General features: G+C 45.5%; 1 protein-coding gene across 1 annotated transcript; it reads left to right on the top strand.

The window, feature by feature from the left end:
* Positions 1-9877: 9877 nt before the first annotated feature.
* On the top strand, positions 9878-26892 carry LOC106566133 (uncharacterized). Its single transcript, XM_082968322.1, has 2 exons — positions 9878-10412; positions 22883-26892. The coding sequence occupies exons 1-2, from the start codon at positions 10127-10129 to the stop codon at positions 23611-23613; spliced, it is 1017 nt and encodes a 338-aa protein (XP_082824448.1). The 5' UTR covers positions 9878-10126; the 3' UTR covers positions 23614-26892.
* The last annotated feature ends 63 nt before the right edge of the window (positions 26893-26955 follow it).

Genomic DNA, 26955 nt, shown 5'->3' with positions numbered 1-26955 from the left:
GGCCAGACACTCTTAATTAGAACCTGGACCAGCTCAGGTAAAACACCTTCCCATATATTCCTTCGCTATATACACAAAATACACAAACTTCTGCCACAATAATCATATTACTTGTATTTATTTAAACAAGCACCTTATAAATTGCTCAAGCACCAAAAACGCTGTTGTTTTGACAAGTAGCAATAAATCACTGATATCGATCAGGGGGGAAAATCAGGTTGTACGTGATGTTGAAACTAACACAACTAAAAAAAACACATGGAAATGGGAGATATATTTTACCTCACTGGTTAGAGGACAACCTTCAGAAGACAGTCAGCTACATTTTGGAATGATGCATTTAAATGTAGGGGTCATTAAACAGAGGAACACAACACATTTGTCATAACTCATCGATATCATGTTGAAATCAATTGTGCGAGAGGGAGATGAGGTTGCACGTCCTGTTAAAACTAACAGCTCAAAAACCACATGGAATCTGGGAATAATGTGTACATCTCTGGTTAGAGGACAATTTGTCGAAAACAGCTAGCTACATTTTGAAGTGTTGCGTTTTGATTCAAGTGCGTCACCAACATGGTAAGTGTAACACAACCCTTTTTGTGTTAGTCACTTTTTGTTAAATCTCATAAATAGTACTTTTTCATTTCAGAGCCTGGATTTTGCCCCTGAGGCTAATATCCATATCATGCTGAAATCAATAGAACAGGGGACAAACGTTTAGAGTTCTACATTGTGACATCATTAAAATACTCCTACTACAATGTTAAAACATACTACATTGTGACATTATTTCATTGAAATCATGAAACAACTCCATGTATTTTCTGATGTTTAGTCAGACATCTTTTATTAGTGTCTCTCTCACCAGATTGATTACAGCTAAGAGATTTCTCTCCTGTGTGTGTTCTCTGGTGTGACACCAGGCTGTTAAGCAAAGTAAAACTCTTCCCACATTGAGTACAGCTATAAGAATTCTCTCCTGTGTGTCTTCTCTGTTGCAAAGTCAGCTGGCTTGATGTAGTAAAACCTTCCCACAATGACTACCTCTACATGGTTTCTCTCCTGTGTGTGTATATTCAGGCTGTCTGAACGAGGACAACTCTTCCCACATTGATCACAGCTATAAGTTTTCTCTCCTGTGTGTTTTCTCTGGTGTAGAGTCAGAGCCAGATTGACCAAAACTCTTCCCACATTGATCACAGCTGTAAGATTTCTCTCCTGTGTGTGTTCTCTGGTGTAATGTCAGCTGGCAAGATTGACCGAAACTCATCCCACATTGACCACATCTATAAGGTTTCTCTCCTGTGTGTATTCTCTGGTGTAGAGTCAGAATGCTAGATGTAGTAAAACTCTTCCCACATTGATCACAGCTACAAGGTTTCTCTCCTGTGTGTATTCTCTGGTGTAGAGTCAGAATGCTAGATGTAGTAAAACTCTTCCCACATTGATCACAGCTATACGATTTCTCTCCTGTGTGTGTTCTCTGATGAATTGAGGTGAATCTTTTCCCACAGTCAGAGCAGCAGTGAGTTCTCTTCCCTGTGGATCTCTGCAGGTTTTTCTTGAGGTGTTCTGATCTGGAGACACTCTTCTCTGCCAAGTCAGCATCAAGAGGTTGTTGAGGCTCCCCAGAGGATCTACGATAGTTAAGTATCTCTTCTGTGTGAACAACAAAGTCAGACAGATGATTAAAGGCCCACAACAGCGGTAATCCACTGTAAAAGGTGATGCCAATAGCGTAGCCATGATGTTATACAACAATTGACGTCTGTAATGTCTGTTAAAATTATTTGACGTTTGTCTTAAAATGAGCAAGAATAGTCATATTTTGTCTTGTTTTCACATTAGTAGTAACATCTAAGATTGTAGGCTAGAAATAAGTTATTCATGTTGTTGAACCTCTAAGCAGTGTGCCAGACGACTTTTGGTCTCCAATATAGGCCCCTTTCTGTGTTTGCTAAAATTGTGGCACGAGGGCAATTTGATTGCAGAAACTCCTCCCTGCTAATGAGGAAACCAATAGTTATGGATGTACTATACTTGCCTGGAGCAAAAATGGTGAGCAAAGATTTTAGTTTTTCACAATGTATTCTGAATGTGAATGGGGGAAAACTCAGGGGAGTAACCTCCATTACCAGGTTGCTTATGAGTGCATTTCACACTACTTTGGATTATAATTGTAAGGCTCGTTTGAATGTCCTGCTTAATATAATGTTTGCTACAGTATTAAGAACCGTGTTAATAACAGTATCCATTTGGGTGTTGTTAATAAAGTTATGATTTCACCTTTATTTAACCAGGTAGGCCAGTCGAGAACAAGTTCTCATTTACAACTGCGACCTGGCCAAGATAAAGCAAAGCAGTGCGACAAAAAAACAACAGAGTTACACGTGGGAAAAACAAACGTACAGTCAATAACACAACAGAAAAGTCTATATACAGTGTGTGCAAATGGAGTACGGATGTAAGGCAATAAATAGGCCATAGTAGCGAAATAATTACAATTTAACAAATTAACACTGGAGTGATAGATGTGCAGATGATGATGTGCAAGTAGAAATACTGGTGTGCAAAAGAGCAAAAAAAGTACATAAAAACATGGGGATGAGGTAGGCAGTTGGATGGGCTATTTACAGATGTGCTGTGTACAGCTGCAGCGATCGGTAAGCTGCTCAGATAGCTGATGCTTAAAGTTAGTGAGGGAGATATAAGTCTCCAACCAGTGATTGGCAGCAGAGAACTGGAAGGAAATGCGGCCAAAGTAGGTGTTGGCTTTGGGGATGACCAGTGAGATATACCTCCTGGAGCGAGTGCTATGGGTGGCTGTTGCTATGGTGACCAGTGAGCTGAGTTAAGGCGGAGCTTTACATAGCAAAGACTTATAGATGACCTGGAGCCAGTGGGTTTGGCGACGAATATGTAACGAGGGCCAGCCGACAAGAGCGTACAGATCGCAGTGGTGGGTGGTATATGGGGCATTGGTGACAAAACGGATGGCACTGTGATAGACTGCATCCAGTTTGCTGAGTAGTGTGTTGGAGGCTATTTTGTAAATGATATCGGCGAAGTCAAGAATCGGTAGGAGAGTCACTTTTACGAGGGTGTGTTTGGCAGCGTGAGTGAAGGATGGTTTGTTGCGAAATAGGAAGCCAATTCTAAATTTAATTTTGGATTGGAGATGCTTAACATGAGTCTGGAAGGAGAGACACCTAGGAGAGACACCTAGGTATTTGTAATTGTCCACAAATTCTAAGTCAGAATTGTCCAGAGTAGTGATGCTAGTCGGGCGGGCGGGTGCAGGCAGCGATCGGTTGAAGAGCATGCATTTAGTTTTATTAGCGTTTAAGAGCAGTTGGAGGCCACAGAAGTAGTGTTGTATGGCATTGAAGCTCGTTTGGAGGTTTGTTAACACAGTGTCCAAAGAAGGGCCAGATGTATACAGAATGGTGTCATCTGCATAGAGGTGGATCAAGGAATCACCCGCAGCAAGAGCGACATCGTTGATATATACAGAGAAAAGAATTGAACCCTGTGGTACCCCCATAGAGACTGCCAGAGGTCCGGACAACAGGCCAGATCGATGAAGACGGCTGCACAGTACTGTCTTTTATGGATGGCGGTTATGATATCGTTTAGTACCTTGAGCGTGGATGAGGTGCACCCGTGACCAGCTCGGAAACCGGATTGCACAGCGAAGATGGTGGGATTCGAAATGGTCAGTGATCTGTTTGTTAACTTGGCTTTCGAAATCTTTAGAAAGGAAGGACAGGATGGATATAGGTCTGGAACAGTTTGGTTCTAGAGTGTCACCCCCTTTGAAGAGGGGGATGACTGCGGAAGCTTTCCAATCTTTAGGAATCTCGGACGATACGAAAGAGAGGTTGAACAGACTAGTAATAGGGGTTGCAAAAATGGCGGCGGATAATTTTAGAAAGAGGGTCCAGATTGTCTAGCCCAACTGATTTGTACGGGTCCATGTTTTGCAGCTCTTTCAGAACATCAGCTATCTGGACTTGGGTGAAGGAGAAGCGGGGTAGGATTGGGCAAGTAGCTGTGGGGGGTGCAGTGCTGTTGGCCGGGGTTGGGGTAGCCAGGAGGAAAGCATGGCCAGCCGTAGAGAAATGCTTATTGAAATTCTCGATTATCGTGGATTTATCGGTGGTGACAGTGTTTCCTAGCCTCAGTGCAGTGGGCAGCTGGGAGGAGGTGCTCTTATTCTCCATGGACTTTACAGTGTCCCAAAACCTTTTGGAGTTAGAGCTACAGGAAGCAAAACTCTGTTTGAAAAGGCTAGCCTTTGCTTTCCTAACTGACTGTGTGTATTGGTTCCTGACTTCTCTAAAAAGTTGCATATCGCGGGGACTATTCAATGCTAGTGCAGTACGCCACAGGATGTTTTTGTGCTGGTCGAGGGCAGTCAGGTCTGGAGTGAACCAAGGGCTATATCTGTTCTTAGTTCTACATTTTTTGAAAGGGACATGCTTATTTAAGGTGGTGAGGAAATCACTTTTAAAGAACAACCAGGCATCCTCTACTGACGGGATGAGGTCAATATCCTTCCAGGATACCCGGGCCAGGTCGATTAGAAAGGCCTGCTTGCAGAAGTGTTTGACAGTGATGAGGGGTGGTCGTTTGACCGCGGACCCATAATGGATGCAGACAATGAAGCAGTGATCGCTGAGATCCTGATTGAAAACAGCAGAGGTGTATTTGGAGGGCAAGTTGGTCAGCATAATATCTATGAGGGTGCCCATGTTTACAGATTTAGGGTTGTACCTGGTGGGTTCCTTGATAATTTGTGAGATTGAGGGCATCTAGCTTGGATTGTAGGATGGCCGGGGTGTTAAGCATATCCCAGTTTAGGTCACCTAACAGAACGAACTCTGAAGATAGATGGGGGGGGGGGCAATCGATTCAGATATGGTGTCATGGGCACAGCTGGGCGCTGAGGGGGGTCTGTAACAGGCGGCAACAGTGAGAGACATTTCTGGAGAGATGATTTTTTTTTAATTAGAAGCTCGAACTGTTTGGGCATAGACCTGGAAAGTATGACAGAACTATGCAGGCCATCTCTGCAGTAGATTGCAACTCCTCCCCCTTTGGCAGTTCTATCTTGACGGAAAATGTTGTCATTCGGGATGGATATTTCAGAATTTTTGGTGGCCTTCCAAATCCAGGATTCAGACATGGCAAGGACATCAAGGATGCTAAAGCAGTGAGTAAAACAAACTTAGGGAGGAGGCTTCTGATGTTAACATGCATGAAACCAAGGCTTTTACGGTTACAGAAGTCAACAAATGAGAGTGCCTGGGGACACACAGGGCCGGGGTTAACCTCTACATCACCCGAGGAACAGAGGAGTAGGATGAGGGTACGGCTAAAGGCTATCAGAACTGGTCGTCTAGTGCGTTGGGGACAGAGAATAAAAAGAGCAGATTTCTGGGCGTGGTAGGAAAGATTCAAGGCATAATGTACAGACAGGGGTATGGTAGGTTGCGGGTACAGTGGAGGTAAACCTAGGCATTGAGTGACGATAAGAGAGGTTGCATCTCTGGAGGCACCAGTTATGCTAGGTGAGGTCACCGCATGTGTGGGAGGTGGGACAAAAGAGTTCTCTGAGGCATGTTGAGTGGGACTAGGGGCTCCGCAGTAAAATAAAACAAGGATAACTACCCCAAACAACAGTTAACAAGGCATATTGACATTAGAGAGACATAAAGCGAGGCATAAAGCAATCACAGGTGTTGATTGGGAGAGCTAGCTAAGACAACAACGGGTAAGACAACAGTTAATCAGCTAAGACAACAACAACAGGTAAAATGGCAATGAATGGGCAGAGAGGGTCAGTTAACTACACACAGGGCCTGAGTTCGAGGCTGGGGCCGACAGATAAACAAAATGGAGTAGTGATTAATGAACAGTCCAGCAGGCATCAGCTATGTAGCCAAGTGATCATAGGGTCCAGTGAACAGCAATATATGAACCAGGGAAGCCGTTAGGTAGTCATTACTACGCTAGCCAGGAGATGCGCCTGGCTCGGGGCTAACTGGTGCTAGCTTCGGGACAAGGGCATCACCGACACCTGGCAAAGGCCGGTTGAGGGAACATCGGACGGAATTGCGTCGGCAGATTTTGTTTGGTAGCCGGGAGATGCACCTGGCTCGAGGCTAACTGGTGCTAGCTTCGGGACAAGGGCATTAGCCACTATAGCCAATCCGGTGCAAAGGTCCAGAGCTTACGGCAGGAATCCGGTGATGTAGTGGCTTCTAGTCGTCTTAGTGAAGAGACTGGGAGGCATTAGCTGTGTAGCCGAGTGATCATAGGGTCCACTGAGCAGGCCGGGAGATGGGCCTGGCTCAAGGCTAGCTTCGGGGCTGGGCCACTCGGTGGCAGCTAGCTAGCTGCGATTATCCCGTGTAATGGTCCAGAGCTTACAGCAGGAATACAGTGATGTAGTGGAGAAAAACAGTCCGATATGCTCAGGATGATATCGCGCTGTGCAGACTGGCAGGTATTATCCAGGCAAAAGCGGCTGGTGTCTGAGCTGAAAAGATAAAGGCCGCTAGCAGTGGCTAACAATGACTAAATAGCTAGTACCTAATTAGCTGGTTAGCTCCTGATGGCTAGATGCTGATGGAGGTTCTAGCTATAAGGTCTAAAAAAATAGCAGATCCATATCACATTGGGTGAGGCGGGTTGCCGGAAGGTATATTTAATTTAAAAATGGAAAAAGAGACTGAAATATATTGTAATATATACAAAAAAGACGAAAAAAACATAACATTTACAACAACCACGTCTTACTGCTACGCCATCTTGGATTACAAGATGACTCTCAGTTAACCTGTTTAGGATAGGGGGCAGTATTTACACCTCTCTCTACCCTAACCCAAGTTAAAACAAAATGCCCTTTCACCCTACCTAACAACAGCCGTGCCCATACTACTCCGGCAAAGGCACAGTCCCAAAAGGTGCACTGTCTCCTCCCCACCACAAGATGGTCTTGGACAGGTGGGGGATCGCGCCAAGCTATGCCGGTACATGATGGAACGTACCGGCAAGCACTTGTGGAGGCTCAACCATTTCAGGTCCTTGAGCTTGTTGTCCATACCTTACCTTAACTAAATCCCACCACTCTAACACCCCCTCACACATAGACCGGAGGCCTTCAATCCCCCGAAACAAACCAGTAAAGGCTTCAATGAAAGCTCATCCAGCACATCCCGATCTAATTTCCAGTACCCCTACCGAAGAGGCTGACTGGTGACCTCACCTGCAGGAGCAGCCCGTCGGGATCCGAAAAGAACACAGGTTTAACCGATGTGAAATGGCTAGATAGTTAGCGGTGGTGCGCGCTAATAGCGTTTCAATCAGTGACGTCACTCGCTCTGAGACTTGAAGTAGGGTTTCCCCTTGCGTTGCAAGAGCCGCGGCTTTTGTGGCGCGATGGGTAACGATGCTTCGTGGGTGTCAGTTGTTGATGTGTGCAAGGGTCCCTGGTTCGAGCCCGGGTTGGGGCGAAGAGAGGGACGGAACCTACACTGTTACACAGGCAACAGCTGCCAAGACAACTGACCCAAGGACCTGGACAGAAAAATATAGTCAGGCCTCCATCAACCCCCCGGGAGTTGCACCAATTGGAACCAGCCATTGTAGGAGTAGTGTGCAGGCCTCCATCGACCCCCCGGGAGTTGCACCAAGTGGAACCAGCCATTGTAGGAGTAGTGTGCAGACCTCCATCGACCAGACCATGGAAGCCATTAGCCTGGTGATGGTGCCTGCACTGCAATCCCCCCCTACCCCTAAATCTATATTATAATCCCCCCCACCCCTAAATCTATATTAAAATCCCCCCCACCCCTAAATCTATTTTAAAATCCCCCCTACCCCTAAATCTATATTAAACCCCCCCCCACCCCTAAATCTATATTAAAATCCCCCCTACCCCTAAATCTATATTAAAATCCCCCCCTACCCCTAAATCTATATTAAAATCCCCCCCTACCCCTAAATCTATATTAAAATCCCCCCCACCCCTAAATCTATATTAAAATCCCCCCTACCCCTAAATCTATATTAAAATCCACCCCTAAATCTATATTAAAATCCCCCCCACCCCTAAATCTATATTAAAATCCCCCCTACCCCTAAATCTATATTAAAATCCCCCCCTACCCCTAAATCTATATTAAAATCCCCCCCTACCCCTAAATCTATAATCCCCCCCACCCCTAAATCTATGTTAAAATCCCCCCCACCCCTAAATCTATATTAAAATCCCCCCCTATCACTACTTGCCTATTTGTGGCGCAAAGGGGCACCAGACAGTCCACCATCTCCTTCCTGTCTGCCGCCACCTGTGGCCCGTACACCCCCACTAATCTATATCTGTAATCCCTTAAGGTGACATCCACCCCCAAAACCCTCCCCTGCAATACCACAAATGAACCCTCAACCTTTACCTCCCCGTGCCCACACAAAATCCCTACTCCTGATGAGTGCAACTCCCCTATACCCCAAACTGACTCCCCTTGTCCCACTCCCTCCTAAATCTATTAACATCTCCTCCATCCCTCCCCCCGATACTCCAAACCAACTCCCCTTGCCCCGCTCCCTCCTAAATCTATTAACATCCCCTCCATCCCTCCCCCCGATACTCCAAACCAACTCCCCATGTCCCACTCCCTCCTAAATCTATTAACATCCCTCCCCCCTATACCCCAAACCGACTCCCCTTGGCCCGCTCCCTCCTAAATCTATTAACATCCCTCCCCCCTATACCCCAAACGGACTCCCCTTGTCCCACTCCCTCCTAAATCTATTAACATCTCCTCCATCCCTCAGGTGAACCTCCTTTAAAAAACAAAAGTCAAAACCCACACCCTCTAAATAACTAAAAACCTTCCTCCTCTTAACAAAATCCCTTAAACGCTTCCATTTAAACTAACAAAAGTTATAGTAGGCTCCATGAAAACAATTATAAAATCAAATCAAAAACAACCATCACCCAACTACTAACCCCCCTCTGACGAGCCGGGCATTCCTGCCACAGGTGTGCTGACGAGCCATACCCGTGGCGCGCCTTAAGCTCGTCACAGTCCTTCGCCTTGTGCTCCCCAGATCCACAAAATCTGCACTTTCTTGTGCTGCACGAGGCTAGGATGTGGCCGTAGGCCATACAACGCCTGCAAAACGGGGGCTGACGTGCATAAAACAACGTCCCGCTGTCAGCCCCCAGGGAGAACAGAGCTGGAGGATGAAGGTAGCCGCCCAGTCCCTTTGGGTCCTCCATGAGGAGGGCCTGGAAGTCTCTCCTCCCATTCCAAAAACCCAGGGAGTCCATGTATCTCCCCAGAAAGGCCCTCACCTCCTCGTCCTTGACGGACGGGTTATAAATGTTCACAGTTACAATCCTGAAATTGTTTTTGCTGTTTTTTGCCAATCTGGTTACCTCGTAGTGACACATCGGCCTCGCACCTCCCACTTCTCTCACCTTTTTCAGGATCTCGTCATGTTTTTCTTCTGTGTGTAAAGCCAGACCTCCAACACCAGACCTGGGTAGTAGAACACAGACTGTGGAATGATCTCCAACACCAGACCTGGGTAGTAGAACACAGAGTGTGGAATGACCTCCAACACCAGACCTGGGTAGTAGAACACAGTGCTGTAGTAAACATTTTTTTATTCGCACTAGTCAATCAACACATTCAGGTCTTTGTATGTCTCAATATAATAGTATTATTTAATTAAAACCATTTAAATGAATCTTTGTCTGAAAATAAAATCTGATCCTCAATTGCGTTTCCCTCCAGTCAGCAGACGGCGATGTGCGTCTTTCAGGCGATGCTGCAGCGTGACGTATAATCTAGTGGACGGTTCTTCATAAACAGCTCGTCAACCACCTCGGTAGCTTGCTAGCCAACATAGCCGAAAGATTCAAGCTATTTATACGCTTTCGGTCTATATTAGCTATTGTGTTTTAGACACACTTCTGTCGTATCTACTTGTTAACCTATTTAATTTAATATTACGTTATTGTGTATTAGTCAGCTATAGTAGCTGGCTGGTTAAGTTAGCATTAGCCTGGTCGCTAATGATAGCTAGCTAGCTAACATCCCCGAACATGAGCTCCCTAAACTACTCCCCTCCTGTTAAAGAAGAGGAGGTCTGCTGGACGGAGAAAGAAGCTCTGGGGCTGAACATTGTCGTGAAAGAGGAGAAGGAAGAGGAGGATGTTACAGTAAAAAAAGAAGTAGAGGGTGAAGCTGTTACAGTGAAAGATGAAGAGAAAGACGTTTCAGTGAAAGAAGAGGAAGACGCGTTCAGAGTGAAAGAGGAGGAGGATGTTACAGTAAAAGAAGAGGAGGAAGATGCAGTTTTTGAAGTGAAAGAGGAGGAGGAGACAGAAGGTCAGATTAACACCAGTAAATACTAATATTTAATAACGGGGCACAAACCCTGCAGTTGTTGAACTGATGAACACAAACGTGGTTTTAAAGCAGCAGTGGTTTTTGTTTTGCACACATTTTAAAATGAAAAATCTGGTGTGAGTCTGGTGTAATTCTGTTACTGTGGAATTGTCCAGCTCCTAACTATACTCAACAAATAATATAAACGCAACATGCAACAACTTCAAAGATTTTACTGAGTTACAGTTCATAATAGTCAATTGAAATATATTCATTAGGCCCTAATCTATGGATTTCACGACTGGGCAGGTGTGCTGCCATATGCCGACCCACTGGGGCACAAGACCCAGCCAAACAGAATGAGTTTTCCACACAAAAGGGCTTTATTACAGACAGAAATACACCTCCGCACCCCCCTCCCTCAGACGATCCCGCATGAAACATTGGACCAACACTTTCCATGTTGCGTTTATATTTTTGTACAGTATATAAACTTAGGAACACATGTCAGCGTAGAGCCCTGAACTATAATAATAAGGCAGCAGTTTATCTGGCAGGACAGTGTGGTGTGTAGTGATCAGCAGTTTATCTGGCAGGACAGTGTGGTGTGTAGTGATCAGCAGTTTATCTGGCAGGACAGTGTGGTGTGTAGTGATCAGCAGTTTATCTGGCAGGACAGTGTGGTGTGTAGTGATCAGCAGTTTATCTGGCAGGACAGTGTGGTGTGTAGTGATCAGCAGTTTATCTGGCAGGACAGTGTGGTGTGTAGTGATCAGCAGTTTATCTGGCAGGACAGTGTGGTGTGTAGTGATCAGCAGTTTATCTGGCAGGACAGTGTGGTGTGTAGTGATCAGCAGTTTATCTGGCAGGACAGTGTGGTGTGTAGTGATCAGCAGTTTATCTGGCAGGACAGTGTGGTGTGTAGTGATCAGCAGTTTATCTGGCAGGACAGTGTGGTGTGTAGTGATCAGCAGTTTATCTGGCAGGACAGTGTGGTGTGTAGTGATCAGCAGTTTATCTGGCAGGACAGTGTGGTGTGTAGTGATCAGCAGTTTATCTGGCAGGACAGTGTGGTGTGTAGTGATCAGCAGTTTATCTGGCAGGACAGTGTGGTGTGTAGTGATCAGCAGTTTATCTGGCAGGACAGTGTGGTGTGTAGTGATCAGCAGTTTATCTGGCAGGACAGTGTGGTGTGTAGTGATCAGCAGTTTATCTGGCAGGACAGTGTGGTGTGTAGTGATCAGCAGTTTATCTGGCAGGACAGTGTGGTGTGTAGTGATCAGCAGTTTATCTGGCAGGACAGTGTGGTGTGTAGTGATCAGCAGTTTATCTGGCAGGACAGTGTGGTGTGTAGTGATCAGCAGTTTATCTGGCAGGACAGTGTGGTGTGTAGTGATCAGCAGTTTATCTGGCAGGACAGTGTGGTGTGTAGTGATCAGCAGTTTATCTGGCAGGACAGTGTGGTGTGTAGTGATCAGCAGTTTATCTGGCAGGACAGTGTGGTGTGTAGTGATCAGCAGTTTATCTGGCAGGACAGTGTGGTGTGTAGTGATCAGCAGTTTATCTGGCAGGACAGTGTGGTGTGTAGTGATCAGCAGTTTATCTGGCAGGACAGTGTGGTGTGTAGTGATCAGCAGTTTATCTGGCAGGACAGTGTGGTGTGTAGTGATCAGCAGTTTATCTGGCAGGACAGTGTGGTGTGTAGTGATCAGCAGTTTATCTGGCAGGACAGTGTGGTGTGTAGTGATCAGCAGTTTATCTGGCAGGACAGTGTGGTGTGTAGTGATCAGCAGTTTATCTGGCAGGACAGTGTGGTGTGTAGTGATCAGCAGTTTATCTGGCAGGACAGTGTGGTGTGTAGTGATCAGCAGTTTATCTGGCAGGACAGTGTGGTGTGTAGTGATCAGCAGTTTATCTGGCAGGACAGTGTGGTGTGTAGTGATCAGCAGTTTATCTGGCAGGACAGTGTGGTGTGTAGTGATCAGCAGTTTATCTGGCAGGACAGTGTGGTGTGTAGTGATCAGCAGTTTATCTGGCAGGACAGTGTGGTGTGTAGTGATCAGCAGTTTATCTGGCAGGACAGTGTGGTGTGTAGTGATCAGCAGTTTATCTGGCAGGACAGTGTGGTGTGTAGTGATCAGCAGTTTATCTGGCAGGACAGTGTGGTGTGTAGTGATCAGCAGTTTATCTGGCAGGACAGTGTGGTGTGTAGTGATCAGCAGTTTATCTGGCAGGACAGTGTGGTGTGTAGTGATCAGCAGTTTATCTGGCAGGACAGTGTGGTGTGTAGTGATCAGCAGTTTATCTGGCAGGACAGTGTGGTGTGTAGTGATCAGCAGTTTATCTGGCAGGACAGTGTGGTGTGTAGTGATCAGCAGTTTATCTGGCAGGACAGTGTGGTGTGTAGTGATCAGCAGTTTATCTGGCAGGACAGTGTGGTGTGTAGTGATCAGCAGTTTATCTGGCAGGACAGTGTGGTGTGTAGTGATCAGCAGTTTATCTGGCAGGACAGTGTGGTGTGTAGTGATCAGCAGTTTATCTGGCAGGACAGTGTGGTGTGTAGTGATCAGCAGTTTATCTGGCAGGACAGTGTGGTGTGTAGTGATCAGCAGTTTATCTGGCAGGACAGTGTGGTGTGTAGTGATCAGCAGTTTATCTGGCAGGACAGTGTGGTGTGTAGTGATCAGCAGTTTATCTGGCAGGACAGTGTGGTGTGTAGTGATCAGCAGTTTATCTGGCAGGACAGTGTGGTGTGTAGTGATCAGCAGTTTATCTGGCAGGACAGTGTGGTGTGTAGTGATCAGCAGTTTATCTGGCAGGACAGTGTGGTGTGTAGTGATCAGCAGTTTATCTGGCAGGACAGTGTGGTGTGTAGTGATCAGCAGTTTATCTGGCAGGACAGTGTGGTGTGTAGTGATCAGCAGTTTATCTGGCAGGACAGTGTGGTGTGTAGTGATCAGCAGTTTATCTGGCAGGACAGTGTGGTGTGTAGTGATCAGCAGTTTATCTGGCAGGACAGTGTGGTGTGTAGTGATCAGCAGTTTATCTGGCAGGACAGTGTGGTGTGTAGTGATCAGCAGTTTATCTGGCAGGACAGTGTGGTGTGTAGTGATCAGCAGTTTATCTGGCAGGACAGTGTGGTGTGTAGTGATCAGCAGTTTATCTGGCAGGACAGTGTGGTGTGTAGTGATCAGCAGTTTATCTGGCAGGACAGTGTGGTGTGTAGTGATCAGCAGTTTATCTGGCAGGACAGTGTGGTGTGTAGTGATCAGCAGTTTATCTGGCAGGACAGTGTGGTGTGTAGTGATCAGCAGTTTATCTGGCAGGACAGTGTGGTGTGTAGTGATCAGCAGTTTATCTGGCAGGACAGTGTGGTGTGTAGTGATCAGCAGTTTATCTGGCAGGACAGTGTGGTGTGTAGTGATCAGCAGTTTATCTGGCAGGACAGTGTGGTGTGTAGTGATCAGCAGTTTATCTGGCAGGACAGTGTGGTGTGTAGTGATCAGCAGTTTATCTGGCAGGACAGTGTGGTGTGTAGTGATCAGCAGTTTATCTGGCAGGACAGTGTGGTGTGTAGTGATCAGCAGTTTATCTGGCAGGACAGTGTGGTGTGTAGTGATCAGCAGTTTATCTGGCAGGACAGTGTGGTGTGTAGTGATCAGCAGTTTATCTGGCAGGACAGTGTGGTGTGTAGTGATCAGCAGTTTATCTGGCAGGACAGTGTGGTGTGTAGTGATCAGCAGTTTATCTGGCAGGACAGTGTGGTGTGTAGTGATCAGCAGTTTATCTGGCAGGACAGTGTGGTGTGTAGTGATCAGCAGTTTATCTGGCAGGACAGTGTGGTGTGTAGTGATCAGCAGTTTATCTGGCAGGACAGTGTGGTGTGTAGTGATCAGCAGTTTATCTGGCAGGACAGTGTGGTGTGTAGTGATCAGCAGTTTATCTGGCAGGACAGTGTGGTGTGTAGTGATCAGCAGTTTATCTGGCAGGACAGTGTGGTGTGTAGTGATCAGCAGTTTATCTGGCAGGACAGTGTGGTGTGTAGTGATCAGCAGTTTATCTGGCAGGACAGTGTGGTGTGTAGTGATCAGCAGTTTATCTGGCAGGACAGTGTGGTGTGTAGTGATCAGCAGTTTATCTGGCAGGACAGTGTGGTGTGTAGTGATCAGCAGTTTATCTGGCAGGACAGTGTGGTGTGTAGTGATCAGCAGTTTATCTGGCAGGACAGTGTGGTGTGTAGTGATCAGCAGTTTATCTGGCAGGACAGTGTGGTGTGTAGTGATCAGCAGTTTATCTGGCAGGACAGTGTGGTGTGTAGTGATCAGCAGTTTATCTGGCAGGACAGTGTGGTGTGTAGTGATCAGCAGTTTATCTGGCAGGACAGTGTGGTGTGTAGTGATCAGCAGTTTATCTGGCAGGACAGTGTGGTGTGTAGTGATCAGCAGTTTATCTGGCAGGACAGTGTGGTGTGTAGTGATCAGCAGTTTATCTGGCAGGACAGTGTGGTGTGTAGTGATCAGCAGTTTATCTGGCAGGACAGTGTGGTGTGTAGTGATCAGCAGTTTATCTGGCAGGACAGTGTGGTGTGTAGTGATCAGCAGTTTATCTGGCAGGACAGTGTGGTGTGTAGTGATCAGCAGTTTATCTGGCAGGACAGTGTGGTGTGTAGTGATCAGCAGTTTATCTGGCAGGACAGTGTGGTGTGTAGTGATCAGCAGTTTATCTGGCAGGACAGTGTGGTGTGTAGTGATCAGCAGTTTATCTGGCAGGACAGTGTGGTGTGTAGTGATCAGCAGTTTATCTGGCAGGACAGTGTGGTGTGTAGTGATCAGCAGTTTATCTGGCAGGACAGTGTGGTGTGTAGTGATCAGCAGTTTATCTGGCAGGACAGTGTGGTGTGTAGTGATCAGCAGTTTATCTGGCAGGACAGTGTGGTGTGTAGTGATCAGCAGTTTATCTGGCAGGACAGTGTGGTGTGTAGTGATCAGCAGTTTATCTGGCAGGACAGTGTGGTGTGTAGTGATCAGCAGTTTATCTGGCAGGACAGTGTGGTGTGTAGTGATCAGCAGTTTATCTGGCAGGACAGTGTGGTGTGTAGTGATCAGCAGTTTATCTGGCAGGACAGTGTGGTGTGTAGTGATCAGCAGTTTATCTGGCAGGACAGTGTGGTGTGTAGTGATCAGCAGTTTATCTGGCAGGACAGTGTGGTGTGTAGTGATCAGCAGTTTATCTGGCAGGACAGTGTGGTGTGTAGTGATCAGCAGTTTATCTGGCAGGACAGTGTGGTGTGTAGTGATCAGCAGTTTATCTGGCAGGACAGTGTGGTGTGTAGTGATCAGCAGTTTATCTGGCAGGACAGTGTGGTGTGTAGTGATCAGCAGTTTATCTGGCAGGACAGTGTGGTGTGTAGTGATCAGCAGTTTATCTGGCAGGACAGTGTGGTGTGTAGTGATCAGCAGTTTATCTGGCAGGACAGTGTGGTGTGTAGTGATCAGCAGTTTATCTGGCAGGACAGTGTGGTGTGTAGTGATCAGCAGTTTATCTGGCAGGACAGTGTGGTGTGTAGTGATCAGCAGTTTATCTGGCAGGACAGTGTGGTGTGTAGTGATCAGCAGTTTATCTGGCAGGACAGTGTGGTGTGTAGTGATCAGCAGTTTATCTGGCAGGACAGTGTGGTGTGTAGTGATCAGCAGTTTATCTGGCAGGACAGTGTGGTGTGTAGTGATCAGCAGTTTATCTGGCAGGACAGTGTGGTGTGTAGTGATCAGCAGTTTATCTGGCAGGACAGTGTGGTGTGTAGTGATCAGCAGTTTATCTGGCAGGACAGTGTGGTGTGTAGTGATCAGCAGTTTATCTGGCAGGACAGTGTGGTGTGTAGTGATCAGCAGTTTATCTGGCAGGACAGTGTGGTGTGTAGTGATCAGCAGTTTATCTGGCAGGACAGTGTGGTGTGTAGTGATCAGCAGTTTATCTGTCAGGACAGTGTGGTGTGTAGTGATCAGCAGTTTATCTGTCAGGACAGTGTGGTGTGTAGTGATCAGCAGTTTATCTGTCAGGACAGTGTGGTGTGTAGTGATCAGCAGTTTATCTGGCAGGACAGTGTGGTGTGTAGTGATCAGCAGTTTATCTGGCAGGACAGTGTGGTGTGTAGTGATCAGCAGTTTATCTGGCAGGACAGTGTGGTGTGTAGTGATCAGCAGTTTATCTGGCAGGACAGTGTGGTGTGTAGTGATCAGCAGTTTATCTGGCAGGACAGTGTGGTGTGTAGTGATCAGCAGTTTATCTGGCAGGACAGTGTGGTGTGTAGTGATCAGTTTATCTGGCAGGACAGTGTGGTGTGTAGTGATCAGCAGTTTATCTGGCAGGACAGTGTGGTGTGTAGTGATCAGCAGTTTATCTGGCAGGACAGTGTGGTGTGTAGTGATCAGCAGTTTATCTGGCAGGACAGTGTGGTGTGTAGTGATCAGCAGTTTATCTGGCAGGACAGTGTGGTGTGTAGTGATCAGCAGTTTATCTGGCAGGACAGTGTGGTGTGTAGTGATCAGCAGTTTATCTGGCAGGACAGTGTGGTGTGTAGTGATCAGCAGTTTATCTGGCAGGACAGTGTGGTGTGTAGTGATCAGCAGTTTATCTGGCAGGACAGTGTGGTGTGTAGTGATCAGCAGTTTATCTGGCAGGACAGTGTGGTGTGTAGTGATCAGCAGTTTATCTGGCAGGACAGTGTGGTGTGTAGTGATCAGCAGTTTATCTGGCAGGACAGTGTGGTGTGTAGTGATCAGCAGTTTATCTGGCAGGACAGTGTGGTGTGTAGTGATCAGCAGTTTATCTGGCAGGACAGTGTGGTGTGTAGTGATCAGCAGTTTATCTGGCAGGACAGTGTGGTGTGTAGTGATCAGCAGTTTATCTGGCAGGACAGTGTGGTGTGTAGTGATCAGCAGTTTATCTGGCAGGACAGTGTGGTGTGTAGTGATCAGCAGTTTATCTGGCAGGACAGTGTGGTGTGTAGTGATCAGCAGTTTATCTGGCAGGACAGTGTGGTGTGTAGTGATCAGCAGTTTATCTGGCAGGACAGTGTGGTGTGTAGTGATCAGCAGTTTATCTGGCAGGACAGTGTGGTGTGTAGTGATCAGCAGTTTATCTGGCAGGACAGTGTGGTGTGTAGTGATCAGCAGTTTATCTGGCAGGACAGTGTGGTGTGTAGTGATCAGCAGTTTATCTGGCAGGACAGTGTGGTGTGTAGTGATCAGCAGTTTATCTGGCAGGACAGTGTGGTGTGTAGTGATCAGCAGTTTATCTGGCAGGACAGTGTGGTGTGTAGTGATCAGCAGTTTATCTGGCAGGACAGTGTGGTGTGTAGTGATCAGCAGTTTATCTGGCAGGACAGTGTGGTGTGTAGTGATCAGCAGTTTATCTGGCAGGACAGTGTGGTGTGTAGTGATCAGCAGTTTATCTGGCAGGACAGTGTGGTGTGTAGTGATCAGCAGTTTATCTGGCAGGACAGTGTGGTGTGTAGTGATCAGCAGTTTATCTGGCAGGACAGTGTGGTGTGTAGTGATCAGCAGTTTATCTGGCAGGACAGTGTGGTGTGTAGTGATCAGCAGTTTATCTGGCAGGACAGTGTGGTGTGTAGTGATCAGCAGTTTATCTGGCAGGACAGTGTGGTGTGTAGTGATCAGCAGTTTATCTGGCAGGACAGTGTGGTGTGTAGTGATCAGCAGTTTATCTGGCAGGACAGTGTGGTGTGTAGTGATCAGCAGTTTATCTGGCAGGACAGTGTGGTGTGTAGTGATCAGCAGTTTATCTGGCAGGACAGTGTGGTGTGTAGTGATCAGCAGTTTATCTGGCAGGACAGTGTGGTGTGTAGTGATCAGCAGTTTATCTGGCAGGACAGTGTGGTGTGTAGTGATCAGCAGTTTATCTGGCAGGACAGTGTGGTGTGTAGTGATCAGCAGTTTATCTGGCAGGACAGTGTGGTGTGTAGTGATCAGCAGTTTATCTGGCAGGACAGTGTGGTGTGTAGTGATCAGCAGTTTATCTGGCAGGACAGTGTGGTGTGTAGTGATCAGCAGTTTATCTGGCAGGACAGTGTGGTGTGTAGTGATCAGCAGTTTATCTGGCAGGACAGTGTGGTGTGTAGTGATCAGCAGTTTATCTGGCAGGACAGTGTGGTGTGTAGTGATCAGCAGTTTATCTGGCAGGACAGTGTGGTGTGTAGTGATCAGCAGTTTATCTGGCAGGACAGTGTGGTGTGTAGTGATCAGCAGTTTATCTGGCAGGACAGTGTGGTGTGTAGTGATCAGCAGTTTATCTGGCAGGACAGTGTGGTGTGTAGTGATCAGCAGTTTATCTGGCAGGACAGTGTGGTGTGTAGTGATCAGCAGTTTATCTGGCAGGACAGTGTGGTGTGTAGTGATCAGCAGTTTATCTGGCAGGACAGTGTGGTGTGTAGTGATCAGCAGTTTATCTGGCAGGACAGTGTGGTGTGTAGTGATCAGCAGTTTATCTGGCAGGACAGTGTGGTGTGTAGTGATCAGCAGTTTATCTGGCAGGACAGTGTGGTGTGTAGTGATCAGCAGTTTATCTGGCAGGACAGTGTGGTGTGTAGTGATCAGCAGTTTATCTGGCAGGACAGTGTGGTGTGTAGTGATCAGCAGTTTATCTGGCAGGACAGTGTGGTGTGTAGTGATCAGCAGTTTATCTGGCAGGACAGTGTGGTGTGTAGTGATCAGCAGTTTATCTGGCAGGACAGTGTGGTGTGTAGTGATCAGCAGTTTATCTGGCAGGACAGTGTGGTGTGTAGTGATCAGCAGTTTATCTGGCAGGACAGTGTGGTGTGTAGTGATCAGCAGTTTATCTGGCAGGACAGTGTGGTGTGTAGTGATCAGCAGTTTATCTGGCAGGACAGTGTGGTGTGTAGTGATCAGCAGTTTATCTGGCAGGACAGTGTGGTGTGTAGTGATCAGCAGTTTATCTGGCAGGACAGTGTGGTGTGTAGTGATCAGCAGTTTATCTGGCAGGACAGTGTGGTGTGTAGTGATCAGCAGTTTATCTGGCAGGACAGTGTGGTGTGTAGTGATCAGCAGTTTATCTGGCAGGACAGTGTGGTGTGTAGTGATCAGCAGTTTATCTGGCAGGACAGTGTGGTGTGTAGTGATCAGCAGTTTATCTGGCAGGACAGTGTGGTGTGTAGTGATCAGCAGTTTATCTGGCAGGACAGTGTGGTGTGTAGTGATCAGCAGTTTATCTGGCAGGACAGTGTGGTGTGTAGTGATCAGCAGTTTATCTGGCAGGACAGTGTGGTGTGTAGTGATCAGCAGTTTATCTGGCAGGACAGTGTGGTGTGTAGTGATCAGCAGTTTATCTGGCAGGACAGTGTGGTGTGTAGTGATCAGCAGTTTATCTGGCAGGACAGTGTGGTGTGTAGTGATCAGCAGTTTATCTGGCAGGACAGTGTGGTGTGTAGTGATCAGCAGTTTATCTGGCAGGACAGTGTGGTGTGTAGTGATCAGCAGTTTATCTGGCAGGACAGTGTGGTGTGTAGTGATCAGCAGTTTATCTGGCAGGACAGTGTGGTGTGTAGTGATCAGCAGTTTATCTGGCAGGACAGTGTGGTGTGTAGTGATCAGCAGTTTATCTGGCAGGACAGTGTGGTGTGTAGTGATCAGCAGTTTATCTGTCAGGACAGTGTGGTGTGTAGTGATCAGCAGTTTATCTGTCAGGACAGTGTGGTGTGTAGTGATCAGCAGTTTATCTGGCAGGACAGTGTGGTGTGTAGTGATCAGCAGTTTATCTGGCAGGACAGTGTGGTGTGTAGTGATCAGCAGTTTATCTGGCAGGACAGTGTGGTGTGTAGTGATCAGCAGTTTATCTGGCAGGACAGTGTGGTGTGTAGTGATCAGCAGTTTATCTGGCAGGACAGTGTGGTGTGTAGTGATCAGCAGTTTATCTGGCAGGACAGTGTGGTGTGTAGTGATCAGCAGTTTATCTGGCAGGACAGTGTGGTGTGTAGTGATCAGCAGTTTATCTGGCAGGACAGTGTGGTGTGTAGTGATCAGCAGTTTATCTGGCAGGACAGTGTGGTGTGTAGTGATCAGCAGTTTATCTGGCAGGACAGTGTGGTGTGTAGTGATCAGCAGTTTATCTGGCAGGACAGTGTGGTGTGTAGTGATCAGCAGTTTATCTGGCAGGACAGTGTGGTGTGTAGTGATCAGCAGTTTATCTGGCAGGACAGTGTGGTGTGTAGTGATCAGCAGTTTATCTGGCAGGACAGTGTGGTGTGTAGTGATCAGCAGTTTATCTGGCAGGACAGTGTGGTGTGTAGTGATCAGCAGTTTATCTGGCAGGACAGTGTGGTGTGTAGTGATCAGCAGTTTATCTGGCAGGACAGTGTGGTGTGTAGTGATCAGCAGTTTATCTGGCAGGACAGTGTGGTGTGTAGTGATCAGCAGTTTATCTGGCAGGACAGTGTGGTGTGTAGTGATCAGCAGTTTATCTGGCAGGACAGTGTGGTGTGTAGTGATCAGCAGTTTATCTGGCAGGACAGTGTGGTGTGTAGTGATCAGCAGTTTATCTGGCAGGACAGTGTGGTGTGTAGTGATCAGCAGTTTATCTGGCAGGACAGTGTGGTGTGTAGTGATCAGCAGTTTATCTGGCAGGACAGTGTGGTGTGTAGTGATCAGCAGTTTATCTGGCAGGACAGTGTGGTGTGTAGTGATCAGCAGTTTATCTGGCAGGACAGTGTGGTGTGTAGTGATCAGCAGTTTATCTGGCAGGACAGTGTGGTGTGTAGTGATCAGCAGTTTATCTGGCAGGACAGTGTGGTGTGTAGTGATCAGCAGTTTATCTGGCAGGACAGTGTGGTGTGTAGTGATCAGCAGTTTATCTGGCAGGACAGTGTGGTGTGTAGTGATCAGCAGTTTATCTGGCAGGACAGTGTGGTGTGTAGTGATCAGCAGTTTATCTGGCAGGACAGTGTGGTGTGTAGTGATCAGCAGTTTATCTGGCAGGACAGTGTGGTGTGTAGTGATCAGCAGTTTATCTGGCAGGACAGTGTGGTGTGTAGTGATCAGCAGTTTATCTGGCAGGACAGTGTGGTGTGTAGTGATCAGCAGTTTATCTGGCAGGACAGTGTGGTGTGTAGTGATCAGCAGTTTATCTGTCAGGACAGTGTGGTGTGTAGTGATCAGCAGTTTATCTGGCAGGACAGTGTGGTGTGTAGTGATCAGCAGTTTATCTGGCAGGACAGTGTGGTGTGTAGTGATCAGCAGTTTATCTGGCAGGACAGTGTGGTGTGTAGTGATCAGCAGTTTATCTGGCAGGACAGTGTGGTGTGTAGTGATCAGCAGTTTATCTGGCAGGACAGTGTGGTGTGTAGTGATCAGCAGTTTATCTGGCAGGACAGTGTGGTGTGTAGTGATCAGCAGTTTATCTGGCAGGACAGTGTGGTGTGTAGTGATCAGCAGTTTATCTGGCAGGACAGTGTGGTGTGTAGTGATCAGCAGTTTATCTGGCAGGACAGTGTGGTGTGTAGTGATCAGCAGTTTATCTGGCAGGACAGTGTGGTGTGTAGTGATCAGCAGTTTATCTGGCAGGACAGTGTGGTGTGTAGTGATCAGCAGTTTATCTGGCAGGACAGTGTGGTGTGTAGTGATCAGCAGTTTATCTGGCAGGACAGTGTGGTGTGTAGTGATCAGCAGTTTATCTGGCAGGACAGTGTGGTGTGTAGTGATCAGCAGTTTATCTGGCAGGACAGTGTGGTGTGTAGTGATCAGCAGTTTATCTGGCAGGACAGTGTGGTGTGTAGTGATCAGCAGTTTATCTGGCAGGACAGTGTAGTGATGTGTTATGGAGGCACTTTGTTGATTCTTGATGTTCACCTGTACAACTGTTCATCATTACTAGTGTATCTAAATGAATTATTTTAACACATTGGTTAAAAGACTCTTGTCACAATTTTTTTTAATTACATTGAGCAGTATACCACATTACTTCTTACTTACATTTCTTGTTTTACAAACATTGCCAAGCTCCTCATTAGTTTCTTGTTGTGATTTTTGGTGTGATCAGTCATGGCAAAACAATATTTGGGCTGGTAAAAAATCAGTGTCTGGTATATTCTACCATCTGCCTCCTACAGTGGCTGGTATATTCTATCATCTGCCTGCTACAGTGGCTGGTATATTCTATCATCTGCCTGCTACAGTGGCTGGTATATTCTATCATCTGCCTGCTACAGTGGCTGGTATATTTTATCATCTGCCTACTACAGTGGCTGGTATATTCTATCATCTGCCTGCTACAGTGGCTGGTATATTCTATCATCTGCCTGCTACAGTGGCTGGTATATTCTATCATCTGCCTGCTACAGTGGCTGGTGGACCAAAATCAAACTAAAACAAGACATTTGTCAAAGTTTGTAAAAACATTTAAATATTCACTACATTGACTATCTGACTTTGACTTTCACACAGGAGAGAGACGTGACTATTGTGGATCCTCTGGGGAGCCTCAACAACATCATGAAGCTGACGAGGCAGAGAAAGGTCTCTCCAGATCAGAACACCTCAAGAAACACCAGCGGGAACCCACAGGAAAGAAACCTCACTGCTGCTCTGACTGTGGGAAACGTTTCAAGTCTTCATCAGAATTGAAAAAACACCAGCGAGTACACACAGGAGAGAAACCTTATAGATGTAATCAATGTGGGAAGAGTTTTACTCAGTCAAGCCACCTGGTATCACACCAGAGGACACACACAGGAGAGAAGCCTTATAGCTGTGATCAGTGTGGCAAGAGTTTTACTCAGTCAAGTAGCCTGGTATCACACCAGAGAACACACACAGGAGAGCAGCCATATAGCTGTGATCAGTGTGGCAAGGGTTTTACTCTGTCAACCAACCTGGTATCACACCAGAGAACACACACAGGAGAGCAGCCATATAGCTGTGATGTATGTGCGGATAGTTTTACTACATCAAGCCAGCTGGTAGTACACCAGCGAGTACACACAGGAGAGAAACCTTATAGCTGTAATCAGTGTGGGAAGAGTTTTACTCAGTCAAACAGCCTGAAATCACACCAGAGAACACACACAGGAGAGAAACCGTATAGCTGTGATCAATGTGACAAGAGATACTCTCATTCAAATGGTCTGATTAAACATCATAAAATACATGCAGGAGATCCACGGAGTGTAGAATGACCTCCAACACCAGACCTGGGTAGTAGAACACAGAGTGTGGAATGACCTACAACACCAGACCTGGATAGTAGAACACAGAGTGTAGAATGACCTCCAACACCAGACCTGGGTAGTAGAAAACAGAGTGTAGAATGATCTCCAACACCAGACCTGGGTAATAGAACACAGAGTGTAGAATGATCTCCAACACCAGACCTGGGTGATAGAACACAGAGTGTAGAATGACCTCCAACACCAGACCTGGGTAGTAGAACAGAGTGTAGAATGATCTCCAACACCAGACCTGGGTAATAGAACACAGAGTGTAGAATGATCTCCAACACCAGACATGGGTAGTAGAACACAGAGTGTAGAATGATCTCCTACACGAGACCTGGGTAGTAGAACACAGAGTGTAGAATGACCTCCAACACCAGACCTATATACATCAAATCACATTTTATTTGTCACATACACTTGTTTAGCAGATGTTATTGTGGGTGTAGCAAAATGCTTGTGTTTCTAGCTCCAACAGTCCAGTAATATCTAACAAGTAATATCTAACAATACACACAATCTAAAGGAATGGAATTAAGAATATATAAATATTTGGATGAGTGATTTCAGAGCGGCATAGACTAAGATACAGTAGAATAGAATAGAATACAGTATATACATATGAGATGAGTAATACATAGACAGATACAGTAGAATAGTATAGAATACAGTATATACATATGAGATGAGTAATACATAGACTAAGATACAGTAGAATAGGGTAGAATACAGTATATACATATGAGATGAGTAATACATAGACTAAGATACAGTAGAATAGGATAGAATACAGTATATACATATGAGATGAGTAATACATAGACTAAGATACAGTAGAATAGTATAGAATACAGTATATATATATATGAGATGAGTAATACATAGACTAAGATACAGTAGAATAGGATAGAATACAGTATATACATATGAGATGAGTAATACATAGACTAAGATACAGTAGAATAGGATAGAATACAGTATATACCAGAGGTGGGACCCGGTCATTGTTTTACAAGTCACAAGTAAGTCTCAAGTCTCAGCACTCAAATCAAGACAAGCTATGGGGAGCAATCGGGCGGTGTAGGCTTGTACACAATCACCCAACGTTAACACACACACACACCCTCTCTGTGTGTGGTTACAGTAGGCTAACACATGTCAATGGTTTTAGGAACAGCAGTAACATCAGGCAGGATTTATACCAACAGCCTAGCCAGTTGTAGCTCAATCTTGGGTGCAATGATCACATTCCTGCACTGACTGACTGTGTGGAGGCTCATTGATTTAATGTTACGTTAGCCTACATGCTATACTAGCAAGAAATAATTATATTGCTGTCGGCTATATTAGCCACGACTTACCGTTCTTTGTGCAGCTTCAAATGTCGAACAAAGTTGGAATTTGTTGCGTCTCCGTCTGTAATTTTCTTCCCGGATGTTTTGCAAGTTGCAATCCGTTTTTTGTTGATACAGCGTCGTCATTATATCCGAAAATAATAATTACATCAAGTGTTCCAATGGTAAAACGTTTGATTTAATTACATCAAGTGTTCCAATGGTAAAACGTCTGATTTAATTACATCAAGCGTTCCAATGGTAAAACGTCTGATTTAATTACATCAAGTGTTCCAATGGTAAAACGTCTGATTTAATTACATCAAGTGTTCCAATGGTAAAACGTTACAGTTCATTGTGACACGGTCACTTTGCCTGCTGTTTATTGCCACGTTGGGATGCAACCTTTTTTTAATATCCTTTTTTTATATATAAATATAATTTTACCCCCGTTTTTTTCTCCTCAATTTCAATCTTGTCTCATCTTTGCAACTCCCCAACAGGCTGGGGAGGTGAAGGTCAAGTCATACGTCCTCAGACACACATTATAGCAAATACATTTTGGGTCTCAGTTAAAGGAGCTACAATTAGAATTTAATTTTAAAAAATTAAGAAAATCTCGTTAATATCTGCATTAATAGTGGAATGATCGTGTTTCACAATATTCCTTCACAAAAAATATATATTTTGGGGTCAATACAAGAGGTTCAGTCAGGACTCATATACCAAAGACTGATCCTAAAGTAATCTACCCAAGGCCCTACAAGAGGTTCAGCCAGGACTCATGCCATAGACTGATCCTAAAGTAACCTACCCAAGGCCCTACAAGAGGTTCAGCCAGGACTCATATACCAAAGACTGATCCTAAAGTAACCTAGACCAGTTATTGTAAATGAATACATCTAGTGACCTAGCTAGACCAGTTATTGTAAATGAATACATCTAGTGACCAAGCTAGACCAGTTATTGTAAATGAATACATCTAGTGACCAAGCTAGACCAGTTATTGTAAATGAATACATCTAGTGACCAAGCTAGACCAGTTATTGTAAATGAATACATCTAGTGACCAAGCTAGACCAGTTATTGTAAATGAATACATCTAGTGACCAAGCTAGACCAGTTATTGTAAATGAATACATCTAGTGACCAAGCTAGACCAGTTATTGTAAATGAATACATCTAGTGACCAAGCTAGACCAGTTATTGTAAATGAATACATCTAGTGACCAAGCTAGACCAGTTATTGTAAATGAATACATCTAGTGACCAAGCTAGACCAGTTATTGTAAATGAATACATCTGGTGACCAAGGTAAAAAGAAAGGATATTATCATCACTAAATCAAGGCTGATGGAAAACATCTATGGACAACTTTGATTCAACACAAGTGGCAGACATGCTTGAATTCCTACCCATTATAACATTCATTACCAAAACCACCTGGCATTGCATATTACTTTAATTACTATTTGACGGGTCAGGTGGACACGTTGAGAAATGAGTCCAACTGACGGCTCACTGAATCGGACCGCAGAGTGAAGGAAAAGCAGCCAACAAGTGCTCAGCATATGTGGAAACTCCTTCAAGACTGTTGGAAAAGCATTCCAGGTGAAGCTGGTTAAGAGAATGCCAAGAGTGTGCAAAGCTGTCAATAAGGCAAAACGTGGCTATTTGAAGAATCTCAAATATAAAATATATTTCGAATTGTTTAACACTTTTTTTTGGTTACGACATGATGTGTTATTTCATAGTTTTGATGTCTTCACTATTATTCTACAATGTAGAAAATTGTAAAAATAAAGAAAACCCCTTGAATGAGTAGGTGTTCTAAGACTTTTGACCGGTAGTGTATATTATGTTATATAATAAATATGTAAGAACATTAAAACATAACTGTTTGTCCTTATAGGTGTAACAGTACTCTTCTTGCGTTGTGTACAATCAATCATCGACACGAAAATTGGAAATT

The sequence above is a fragment of the Salmo salar genome, chromosome 02 (genome assembly GCF_965601325.2).
Source record: "Salmo salar chromosome 02, fSalSal1, whole genome shotgun sequence".
NCBI classification, from domain to species: domain Eukaryota; kingdom Metazoa; phylum Chordata; class Actinopteri; order Salmoniformes; family Salmonidae; genus Salmo; species Salmo salar.
Note: the sequence above shows the minus strand (reverse complement) of the source record. Positions and strands in the feature narration are given on the sequence as shown.